Source organism: Mobula hypostoma, chromosome 7, assembly GCF_963921235.1.
Source record: "Mobula hypostoma chromosome 7, sMobHyp1.1, whole genome shotgun sequence".
Taxonomy (NCBI): domain Eukaryota; kingdom Metazoa; phylum Chordata; class Chondrichthyes; order Myliobatiformes; family Myliobatidae; genus Mobula; species Mobula hypostoma.
In genome coordinates, this window is record NC_086103.1 from 153,101,572 (window position 1) to 153,114,858 (window position 13,287).

General features: G+C 38.4%; 1 protein-coding gene across 4 annotated transcripts in view; it reads left to right on the top strand.

The window, feature by feature from the left end:
- Positions 1–13,287, top strand: part of nbeaa (neurobeachin a) — an 868,656-nt gene that overhangs the window by 399,837 nt on the left and 455,532 nt on the right. For 3 of the 4 annotated variants that reach the window (XM_063054331.1, XM_063054330.1, XM_063054329.1), the window contains 3 exons: positions 3,840–3,991; positions 9,405–9,534; positions 10,909–11,036. In XM_063054331.1, coding sequence (XP_062910401.1) covers positions 3,840–3,991; positions 9,405–9,534; positions 10,909–11,036 — 410 coding nt within the window. Of the gene's footprint in view, positions 1–3,839; positions 3,992–9,404; positions 9,535–10,908; positions 11,043–13,287 lie in introns of all 4 variants that reach the window. The other variant, XM_063054328.1, reaches the window with a different exon arrangement.

The following is a 13,287-nucleotide window of genomic DNA, read 5'->3' on the forward strand; positions in this document are numbered from 1 at the left end:
AATTCAGATATTTCACTCAGGATTATAACTCAATGAACTAAACCCTCCATCTCAAAAAATTAAACTAACTGCTAAAGAAGTTTTCTCTTTCACAAAGCTGTGACCTGAAGATATCAATGTGTGAGCCTCTATATTTTAAATGATTAAAAATCAAAGGAAATCAAAGTAAATTTATTCTATTCACATGTCATCTTGTGCTTGCTGCCTTACTTCGGCCCCTGATTAAACATTTGCTTAGATTTTCATCTCCCTTCATGGTCTTACTTATGCTGTCTCATTTCCTTTAGCCTTTTGATCCTCCAATACATATTGTTTCAATTCTGAGACTTTATACACCTCCAATTTTAATTAAATCATCATTTCAGCAACGTTAGCCTCAAACTTTGAATTTCCATGTAGAGTCATGGAGTCATAGAGACAAGCACAGAAACATGTCCTTTAGCCCGTCTAATCCTTGTTGAAACATTTAAACTGCATTCTCCCATTGACCTGCACTGGAACCATAGCCCTCCATACCCCTACCATCCATGTACCTATCCAAACTTAAACACTGAAATTGAACTCACATTCAGTGCTCATTCCACGCTGTCATGACCCTCTGAGTGAAGAAGTTTCCGCTCATGTGCCCCTTACACTTTTCACCTTTCACTCTTAATCCATGATCTCTAGTTGTGATCGCACCCAACCTCAGTAGAAAAAGCCTGCTTGCATTTACCCTATCTATACCACTTATAATTTTGTATACCTTAATCAAATCCCCTCTCAATCTTTGATGTTCTAAGGAATACAGTCCTAACCTATTCAATGTAAATGTCTTCACCTGAGTATACAGCTTTCTTTTTTTCTAGCTCTTTGCCTAAGTTTTTAGATATCTAGTTTATCTCAGAAGGCATATGTGATGATGCTCCTGTCAATTTTCTTTGCTTGGGTAACTTCGCTAAACACAATTTATAAAAGTACCTGGTACTGGTCCTGGTGTGGCAGCATCTGCTTTTGCTTCTTGCCCAGTTGTTTGCTTGAATGAGCTGAGCCTCCTGTATATCACAAATGAACCATTATAGTTAATATTCAAATTCCAAAGTAAATTTATTATTGAAGTACATACATGTTAAACATATGTAACCCTGAGATTCGTTTTTTTGAGGCCATGCCCGATAAATCTAAGAAACACGAAATAATCAATGAAAGACCACACCCAATAGGACAGGCAAACAGCCAATGTACAAAGGACAGCAGGTAATGCAAATACAAAAGCAGAAAATAAAAGTAATAATAAATAAATAAACAATAAATATTGACAACATGAGATAAAGAGTCCTTGGGGTGATTGAAGTTATGCGTGTGGTTCAAGAGCCTGTGGTTGGGGAGTAATAACTATTCCTGAACTTGGTGTGTGATCTTGAGGCTCATGTACCTTCTTCCTGATGGCAGCAACAAGAAGAGAGCATAGATTGCATAATGGGGATCCGTGATGATGGATGCTGCTCTCCTGCAATAGCAGTTTCTATAGATGTGTTCAGTGGTGGAGAGGGCTTTGCGCAGGATTGTCTAGGCCATATCCATTACTTTTTGTAGGGTTTTCTGTTCAAGGACGTTGGTGTTTCCATACCAGGCTATGATGCAATCTGTCAATAAACTCTCCACCACACATCTCTGGAAGTTTGTCAAAGTTTTAGATATCATGCTAAAACTTTGCAAACTTGTAAGGAAGTAGAATTGCTGGTGTGCTTTCTTTGTAATTGCACTTGCATGCTGGGCCCAGAATAGATCCACTGAAATGATAACACTGAGGATTTTAAAGTTGCTGACCCTTGCTACCTCTGATCTCCCTGAAGGGGATTAGCTCTGGTTTCCTCCTCCTGAGGTCAATAATCAGCTCCTTGGTCTTGCTGATATTGAGTGAGAAGTTGTTGTGGCACCACTCAGCCAGATTTTTAATTTCCCTCCTATATGCTGATTAATCATCACCTTTGATTTGGATATAACGTCAATATTCTTGTTTTCCAAATAACAATTCATAATGATTCACATGGTTTTTAGTCATTTCTTGCTGGTGCACGGACATTGGGTTTATGTCAACTTCTTGTTCCCCTGACTTAGAACAACTAAGAATTAAATATGGACTATTCTATTTGCCTTGAGAGTTCTCATCTGTGATCCTGACTGCAGTTTACATACTGCCAGCGGCCAATTATAAGCACTCGCGAAACTGCACAATGCTGTCTGTAAACAAGAAACAGCCCATCCTGACGCATTTCAAATTATAGTCAGCAACTTTAACCATGGCCTGTTTGAAGATAACCATGCCCATTTATCACCACCATGTAACCTGTTGCACCAGAGGTCCCAAGAAATTAGGCCACTGTTAACTATAATAAGAAATGCCTATCGTTCTTTTCGGAGACTGCATTTTGGCAAGTTGGATCATTTGGCTGTACTCCTCCTACCTGCATACAGACAGAGCCTAAAGAGTAAGGCTTCAGAGATCAAAACAACCAAAAGGTGGTTGCAGGAGGCTGAGGAATGGTTACAGGATTGCCTTGAGTCAGTGGACTAGGCTACATTCACAAACTCATCTGAGGACCTGAATGACTACACCAGGGTCGTTACAGACTTCATTAAAACAGCTGTGGATGAGAGTATCCCCACAAAATCATTCAGGGTTTTCCCCAATCAGGAGCCCTAGAGGAACAATGAAATCTGGAACCTGTTGAGAGCCAGATCAAAAGCATTCAAGTCTGGAGATCAATAATGTTACAAGAAGTCCAGGTATAATCTCCAGAAAGCTATCTCTTGGGTAAAGTGGAGATTCTAGACTAGACTGGAATTAACGAGGAGCTTGACACCTGTGGCCTGGTTTGAATGCCATAACTTCCTACAAAGCAAAATCTTGCGACATAGAGGACAGGAGACCTTCGCTTCTAGATGAGCGCAATGCCTTCTATGCTCGCTTTGACCACCAGAACAGGGAGGAACCATCATGCACCCCCATGTCTCCCAGTGTTCCTTTGGTCTCAGCATCTGAAGATGACGTGCAGGTTGCCTTCAAGAGAGTGAATCCAAGGAGAGCATCTGGTCCAGTCAGAGTACCTGGCCCAGAGTCTTTTTGTGTGGCTCAGTGTCAAAAGAAGCCAAATTAAATCCACTGTGATTTTATGTTATAAAACAATAAAACATGGAAGCTTCTAAGGGGGCTGAACACTTTTTGTATGCACTGTATAATGCATAGGAACAAGCTATTTGGCACATACTGTATATGTGTATTATTGTTTCCAGAAAAGCATTATTTGTTCACAGTGTACTTCTATTTATTTTCCTCTATTTGTAGTTACCTGGTATCCACTTTTAGGTCTCTATACTCTTGGTATCTGTAGCTAATGGATTTCTCTTTTTCCTTATAAAGAGTAGTAAATATTTGCAGATGCTTGATGCAGAGGATAAACTGGCATTTTCATGAGAGGATGATAAATCAGTAGTATAAGATGATAAGAGGCATAGATAAAGTGTTCAAACAGCACCTTTTTCCCAGAGTGGCTATGGCTAATAATAATTTTAAGGTGATTGGAGATGAGTATAGGGGTGGGAGGGGGGAATGTCAGAGGTAAGTTTTTTACAAAGAGTGGTAACTGCATGGAAAGCACAGCCAATAGTGGTATATACACTAGGGATATTTAAGAGACTCCTAGATAGACATCTGGATGAAAGAAAAATGGAGGGCTATGTAGATTGATTATGGGGTAAGTTAAAAGGTCAGCATAACAATGTGGGCTGAAGGGCCTGCACTGTGCTGTGCTATGTTCTATGGCAAATTTAACACACTTTTTTCCCTGTTTTATTAGGAGCGTTGTTGTTCCAGTAAAGAAACCTCCACCAGGGAGCCTGGCCATCAATACAGTTGGTGGCTCTAGTTCTGCTAGTCTTGTCACTGGGAGTGCAACGAATATAATTTCTCCTGCAGCAGCCACACCAAAAAGTATGATAAATACTACAGGTACAGTAAACAAAGATCTAGTTATAAAAGTTAAGCAATTCATTAAACAATTGAATCAGGAGTTGAAATAGAAATAGATTTTGTTTATTGTGAAATGTTATGACCATACATTTACCTTGGCTCAGTGCAAAATGTATAACATTATGCACCGAACCAAGGCAATTTTGTTTTTTTTTGTATTAACTTTAATGGATAGCTTTAAGTGTGAGCAGAAGTATTTCCAAAGCAGTTAATATTACACGCTCAGTATAATATTTATGAAATCTTATTTTAAATATTGAAAGAATGATCAAAATGAACCAGAATGATCTAGTTTCTCTTAATTGTGTAATGTGTTTGTTACACATCTTTACAAAATGTTCCTTCATGTTACCTTGTCCCTATTATTTCAAGTATATCGAACTAAGTTTTTCCATCAGAGGACACATGAGAGGTGATGGAGGGTACTCAGTTGGTCAGGCAGCATCGTGGAGGGAAATGGACAGTCAACATCCCTACAGTTGAGACTCTTCACCTGAACTGAGAATCTGGACATTCCAGTCCAAATGAAGGATCTCAGCTAATTGCCCAATCATCACAAGGATGCACGCAAAAGATTTGTTGGTTATCTGTTGACTATATTTGCTGTTTCCCCAAATTAGATGGTAATGACATGTCATGATCATACAGAGAAAGGAGCCTGTGTTTACTAAGATGATACTTGCTGGTGCTTCATACTCTACTGACGTTTATAATGTTTTTATCTTCTTAAAGTGGTTACCAGATGCGGCTGGTTTCAGTGAACCACTACTTGGAGCTTATGTTATGAAACAGATTCAGAACTTGGTCAAGAATTCTCTTGCAGATTCAATGACCATTTATTATTATTTGCATTCAGATTTTGAAATGTATTTATTTATTTAATGCCTTAGCTATCTCTGTATCTATGATTGTTTACTCTTAGCTTACCTGAGCATAGCAAATACAAACATATATCGAATAAGTAGGCATTTACTTGGAAATATTGGCTAAACTATTGGGAAAGAATCTGACAGAACATTCAAAAACAAAATACTAAAGCATTGGTAGATCAGGCAGTATCAGTGGAAATACCTGTTGATGTTTCAAGTCAGGGACCCTTCATCAGACTGGGAAAGCACATTTCTTTTGTGTTGGAGAGAAGGGAGTGATGAATAAGATGAAGTTACCATCTTGTTAGCGTGAGGCTAAAGTTGCTCAAGTGGTCTCATTTGTGGAACAGCTATCTGCTTACTGGGAACATTTAGAGATAGAGTAAACTAAGAAAGAAACATAAAATTTATGTAATGCAAGATCTGAAACCAAAAGGAAAATGTGGAAACGTCCCGCAGATGCATGGTATGGAGAGAGAAACTATACCTGCACCTGCACTGTCTTGTTCTAAATCTGTTATTGAGTCTAAAAGACCACAGAGGATGAGGTGCAGGTTGGACTTGATTGGAACAGTGTAATATACTACAACCAGATAGGTTAGAATGGGAATAGGCAGTGCAATGGAGAATTCAAATGTCGGGGGCAATTGAAAACTCAAGATTGTTTTGCAGACTCAGTGGTGGTTTTCTGCAAGTCAGCACCCATTCTGTATTTGATGTCCCTACAGATGTGGAGACTACATTGTGACCATTAATTGCAATGCATTAGATTGGAAGAAAGGGCAAATAAAACCATGCTTCACCTGGAAATATTGTTTGTATCCCTGTATACAAACAATATCTGTATCCTGGGATCAATAAAGTATGACTATGACTATATTGGGAAACATAGAATCATAGAAAATAGGTGCAGGAGTAGGCCATTCAGCCCTTCGAGCCTGCACCGCCATTCAGTATAATCATGGCTGAACATCCAACTCAGAACCCTGTACCAGCCTTCCCCCCATACCCCCTGATCCCTTTAGCCACAAGTGCCATATCTAACTCCCTCTTAAGTATAGCCCATGAACTGGCCTAACTGTTTCCTGTGGCAGAGAATTGCACAGATTCACCACTCTCTGTGTGAAGAAGTTTTTCCTAATCTCGGTCCTAAAAGGCTTCCCCTTTATCCTCAAACTGTGACCCCTCATTCTGGACTTCCCCAACATCGGGAACAATCTTCCTGCATCTAGCCTGTCCAATCGCTTTAGGATTTTATATGTTTCAATAAGATCCTCCTTCAATCTTCTAAATTCCAACGAGTGTAAGCGTAGTCGATCCAGTCTTTCATCATATGAAAGTCCTACCATCCCAGGAATCAATCTGGTGAACCTTCTTTGTACTCCCTCTATGGCAAGAATGTCTTTCCTCAGATTAGGGGACCAAAACTGCACACAATACGCCAGGTGTGGTCTCACCAAGGCCTTGTACAACTGCAGTAGTACCTCCCTGCTCCTGTACTTGAATCCTCTTGCTATGAATGCCAGCATACCATTCGCCTTTTTCACCGCCTGCTGTACCTGCATGCCCACTTTCAATGACTGGTGTATAATGACACCCAGGTCTCGTTTCACCTCCTCTTTTCCTAATCGGCCACCATTCAGATAATAATCTGTTTTCCTGTTTTTCCCACCAAAGTGGATAACCTCACATTTATCCACATTAAATTGCATCTGCCACGAATTTGCCCACTCACCTAACCTATCCAAGTCACCCTGCATCCTCTTAGCATCCTCCTCACAGCTAACATCGCCGCCCAGCTACGTGTCATCCGCAAACTTGGAGATGCTGCATTTAATTCCCTCATCTAAGTCATTAATATATATTGTAAACAACTGGAGTTTCAGCACTGAGCCTTGTGGTACCCCACTAGTCACTGCCTGCCATTCTGAAAAGGTCCCGTTTATTTCGACTCTTTGCTTCCTGTCTGCCAACCAATTCTCTATCCACATCAATACCTTACCCCCAATACTGTGTGCTTTAATTTTGCACACTAATCTCCTGTGTGGGACCTTGTCAAAAGCCTTTTGAAAATCCAAATATACCACATCCACTGGTTCTTCCCTATCCACTCTACCAGTTACATCCTCAAAAAATTCCATGAGATTCGTCAGACATAATTTTCCTTTCACAAGTCCATGCTGACTTTGTCCGATGATTTCACCGCTTTCCAAATGTGCTGTTATCACATCTTTGATAACTGACTCTAGCATTTTCCCCACCACCGATGTCAGGCTAACCGGTCTATAATTCCCTGGTTTCTCTCTCCCTCCTTTTTTAAAAAGTGGGGTTACATTAGCCACCCTCCAATCCTCAGGAACTAATCCAGAATCTAAAGAGTTTTGAAAAATTATCACTAATGCATCCACTATTTCTTGGGCTACTTCCTTAAGCACTCTGGGATGCAGACCACCTGGCCCTGGGGATTTAACTGCCTTTAATCCCTTCAATTTACCTAACACCACTTCCCTACTAACATGTATTTCCCTCAGTTCCTCCATCTCACTGGATCCTCTTCCCCTACAATTTCCGGAAGATTATTTATGTCCTCCTTAGTGAAGACAGAACCAAAGTAGTTATTCAATTGGTCTGCCATGTCCTTGCTCCCCATAATCAATTCACCTGTTTCTGTCTGTAGGGGACCTACATTTGTCTTAACCAATCTTTTTCTCTTCACATATCTATAAAAGCTTTTACAGTCAGTTTTTATGTTCCCTGCCAGTTTTCTCTCATAATCTTTTTTCCCCTTCCTAATTAAGCCCTTTGTCCTCCTCTGCTGGACTCTGAATTTCTCCCAGTCCTCAGTGAGCCACTTTTTCTGGCTAATTTGTATGCTTCTTCTTTGAAATTGATACTATCCCTAATTTCCCTTGTCAGCCACGGGTGCACTACCTTCCTTGATTTATTCTTTTGCCAAACTGGGATGAACAATTGTTGTAGTTCATCCATGCGATCTTTAAATGCTTGCCATTGCATATCCACCGTCAACCCTTTAAGTGTCATTTTCCAGTCTATCTTAGCTAATTCACGTCTCATACCTTCAAAATTACCCTTCACTCTCCATCTTAATAAAGAATTCCACCATATTATGGTCACTCTTACCCAAGGGGCCTCTCACGACAAGATTGCTAATTAACCCTTCCTCATTCTCAATACCCAGTCTAGAATAGCCTGCTCTCTAGTTGGTTCCTCGACATGTTGGTTCAAAAAAACCATCCCGCATACATTCCAAGAAATCCTCTTCCTCAGCACCCTTTCCAATTTGGTTCACCTAATCTATATGTAGATTGAAGTCACCCATTATAACTGCTGTTCCTTTATTGCACACGTTTCTAATTTCCTGTTTAATACCATCCCCAACCTCACTACTACTGTTAGGTGGCCTGTACACAACTCCCACCAGCATTTTCTGCCCCTTAGTGTTATGCAGCTCTACCCGTATTGATTCCACATCCTTCCGGCTAATGTCCTTCCTTTCTATTGCGTTAATCTCCTCGCTGGTGAAGTGAAAGAGAGCTGCGTAGTCAAATGCCATAAGAAGGGAATTGGAGAGTTTCAAAAATAATCATTTATTTGGAATCCTGACAAGGCAAGGAGGGTCAAAATGTATCTGATCACCAGATCTCCTTGATGGTGGTATAAATTGAGAAGAGTAATCTGTTAAATGCAGATAATTAGGAGGTGAAATGTGAGAGCATTTGCTTTGCTTTGACTGGGAGAATATTGGGGTGTTCTGCAAGGAAGAACACCCCAATGATGTTTTTCCTCATCCCAGGAAGAGGGAAGGAAATGCAGGAAATAGCTGAGACATAGCTAATGGCTCTGTCAGCAGTGGTATAGAGTAACTGCACTGTTCCAAGAAAAGGATATCTTAGAAGCATGTGCTTGGAAATCATTGTCATTAGCACACATATAATAGAGACAACTGAGAGAATGGATACGTTTAAACCTAGAAGGTTCTAGATGTCTAGGCCAGCAGAAAAGCAAATTAACAAATGCTACTGAACATTGGTATCCATTTAACAAAAGTCATGAAAAATAGATTATCTAATCATTATCATTTTGCTGTTTGTGAAAGGTTGCTGTTTGTAAATAGGCCACTGCTTTTCCTACATTAAAGATGTCTCCAGTTCATAATTGCTTTATTGATTGTAAATTCCATCAGGCTGCTTTGAAGTTGTGAAAGTGTTTCCTTTTATCGTATATTAAAAATATAAAGTGGCCAGGCCAGGGTTATTTCAGTAGTTTTGATTAGATTGTTGTTGTTTCTACTGAGATGTTAAGTGTAATGTAAGATATTAGACCAGTTACCTCAGGAAAAATAGTAGCAAATAATTAGATAAATTTATTCTTGTATATCAACTTACTTATTAGTACACCATCCAAACTCAGTATACCCTTCTGTTAATGTGCTTGAATTACATGGCTACATTGATGTACTGCAGTGTAATTGATCCATCATTCTTGAATGCTGTCTTAAATAGGTGCTGCAGAGGCTGCTTCCACTTCTTCCTCCTCTTCCTCTTCCAGCTTTGTGAATGGTGCCACCAGCAAGAATCTTCCAGCAGTGCAGACTGTTGCTCCAATGCCAGAAGATTCAGCTGAGAATTTGAGGTTAACATTTTTTTTCTATTTACATGAATTCATTTTGCTTAGACTAAGTGAAATGCAAAGAAAATTAGACAAAAACCAAAGATGTCTTTGTGGCAGATCATACCCCATGCGCCAGATTGAATTCTTTGAGAATGTGACAAAGCACAGTGATGATGGTGGAACAGTGGATGTGGTGCAACTAGATTGTAGTAAGGAGTTTGATAAGGTTCCCCATGCTCATTCAGAAAGCCAGGAGGCATGGGATCTGGAGGAACATGGCTGTGAAGATATAGAATTGGCTTGCCCATAGAAAGCAGAGGGTGGTAGTTGATATATTCTGACTGGAGGTAGGTGACCAGTGGTGCTCCGTATGGATCTGTTTTGGAAGCCCTGCTCATTTTGACTTTCATAAATGACTTAGATGAGAAAGTTAAAAGGTGATTTAGTAAATTTACGGTTGATACGAAGGTTGGTGGTGTGTGATTAGCATCAAGGATTGTTGCAGGTTGCAACTGGACATCGACATGATGCAGTGATGGGCTGAGAAGTGGCTGGTGGAGGTCAGCCTGGCAAAGTGTGAGGTGTCAATTTAAAGGCATAATACAGGGTTAATGGCAAGATTCTTGGCAGTGTAGAGGACCAAAGGAATCTTGGGGTTCACGTCCATAGATCACTCAAAGAGTAACAAAAAAACATTTTACCCTTGATATTCACTGAACTACAGTGCTAACAAGGGTTGTGAATAATAAGCAAAAATGTAATCAGCACATTCCTGAATTTACCAATCTCATTAAAAAGTTTACAATCCCAGAAATGCATTTCACTTATTTGAGCTCATCCTATGAGGAGGTTGTTGGAAGACCTAAATAGAATTAGAATATAGAATTCTACAGCACACTAGAGTACAGTACAGGCCCTTCAGACCAACATGTTGGCCAATGTTATAAACTACTCTCAATCTATCTAATCCTTCCCTCCTACATAGCCCTCCATTTTTTCTATCATCCATGACTCACCTGAGTCAGCGTTTCAATGATAGAAACAAAATAAATTAAGAAGTTTTTAAATTCAAGTAAAATTTTACCAATAGATTAAAATTATTTGAATGGGCAAGAAAGTTTCAGGTTATAATTTAGCACCTATAAAGTATAAATTCCTTCCATTTGAAATGAATTAATGGAATAAATTTGTGAAACATATGAACTGGCTGAGCCTGGTAGTATATCTGCAGTTAACTAAACATGAATGAGAAAGAAATGGAAAGATATGTTGATGGCTGATATTCATGAATACTGGCATTAAATCATGGGTGTGCTTGGTGCCATTAAATTATAGGAATATTATGTCACAAATTATATTGTCATTCTTATATCTACTTTTTTTATTTCTAAGCAGCATCACAGCAAAACTAGAACGGGCCCTTGAAAAGGTTGCTCCACTGTTGCGTGAGATCTTTGTGGATTTTGCTCCATTTCTTTCAAGAACTCTCCTGGGCAGCCACGGCCAAGAGTTGTTGATCGAAGGTACAGGTGCTGTAGAATTAACATTTCTTTATGTGATGTTGATGTAGTCTTGCTGTGAAGGAGGAAATATTGTATCATTTCTTAATGCATGCATTACTAAATGACAATAAAAGAGGACTGCATGTCTTCATAATCTTAAAAAAAAGTAGTTGATAGGATTGTTGCCAATTTTTACATTTTACATTGATAGAGAGAATCAAGTACACAAAGAAAACCTATCCTAATTTGATCAAAGTGGGGTCCTTTGATTTTTATAATAAAGCTCCAGTTGATAATGAAAAAGTAGTGATGTGGTCATTGACAAAGAAAATGGTTCTGATCCTTTCAATCAATGTTTCTTTCCTTTCTCCTTGTCTCTAAACATCTCTCAGTCTGCTTCTTTATCATTCCTCAAATCATTCCCCAAATCACATTCTTCCGATTCCCACATTCTGCAGTGGTGGAAGACACCATAGGATAGATCTTTCTGTGACTTCTTCAACATAAACACCATTCCTCTGTGCAAATCTCTCGGAGATATCACACCAGAACAACAAAAACATAATCATCATCATCATCATCACCTAAGAATCAATATAGACATGCTAGAATTTCTGAACATACTACAATTGTCAATTCCTTCAAACCAATAACAGAGAATAAAATGAGGAGCTCTGCCAGATAAAGTGTAGATATCAAAAAATAAGACTGAATCACTGGTAAAACCCCGAAAGATGCCATTTTTGTTCAAAATAGTTTTTTAGCTTTGAATGAGCTGGTAGACAAATCCAACATTTTTGAAAGTCTTGGTGCAGTTACCACAGGCAAGGTGTTTAAGATTTTATGGAAAACAAAAGTACCAGAAATTAAAATAGAAGATACCAGCAACTCTTAACAGCCAAAGCAGAATCTGTGCTGTCAGTAGAGCTGTTGATAGAAGCAGTTGAAACATAGAATGGGCCACTGTTGACATAAATCTGAAAGCTAGATTGTTTGCAGATGATGTCATCAGTAGACTGAACATACTGTAGATGGAGAAGCGTATCAGTATTTTTTATTTAAAATTAACAGAACATAAAGCAAAAAATTATCATTGCTTTCTTCTACAGATAGTATATTGTATCTTTTATGACGTATAATACGTTCAATAGTTTTGTCCTTTGTTCTGAATCATCAATATTGAAATGAAGACTGAAATTGTGCTTGGTTTATTATTTTTAATTTTAATTATGTTTTATTTATTCTAAATAGACAGTTACAATTAAAACACTTCATAGTTATTGGCTGTAAGGCCACATAAATTGAGTCTTCAGTTCTATTATATTAATTATTGAGACCAGAATTTGAATTAAGGTTCAAATGGACTTACAGTTCTAGAACCGAGAACTTGCTTGTTCAGCACCAGAATAAGTCTCATTAAGATGAATAATAGGAAATAAAATGGAATTTAAAGAAAAATTAACTTCCCATTTAGTTTATTAAAGGTAGATTAGGTAGTCATTGGGAGCTTTGCTAAATCTTTCTTGATTTGAAATTTATCAGGGCAAACCTAAATAAATCTGGATTTTGGTCTAAAACTTGAACATAAACTGACCGTTATATTTCTACTCATCTGCATTCTAGTTTCTTAAAAATAATCATACTAAAACACAAATTTTAGATTTCACAATGTAGAAATTGTAAGAAATTAGTGAAGAATTTTCTAACTGATTAATTTGTGAAGGCAGTAATTTATCACACAAAGTAGATGCAACAGATAATTAGCATATCATGCTGCACAAAAAATGAAAGACATTGAGCACCAGCTGCAAAATAGTCTCATGCCGACAAGGGTCAATTTCAAGTAATTACTATCCATCTATTATATTGCTGATTAGAAAGGTCACGCACTTTCTCTCCCAGTTTCTCCAGCCATCTTCCCCCTTCTTCTCTCGACTTTCCAGTATTATTGCCCTTAGAAATTTGGTCAATGCTGCAATTATAAGAGTGAACAGTTTCAGAAAAGCTGCTCAGTGTGCTCTATCAATAAGGCATCTGTCCTTTAAATTCTGTGTACCAATTAGTTTGAAGCACAACTCATTTTTTTAATGGCAGCTACAGAAAATATTTTTTTGCTATGTGGTTGAAAGTAGTTGAAAAGTTGTTTCCTTGAAATATAATTCATTGTTGAGTTTTTGAGCATAGTTCAGAGGTAGCATTGAACTATACCTATTCAATGTTAGAAGACAAGATCCTGGTGAATATTCTGTATGTATATAATTAGATGAAATGG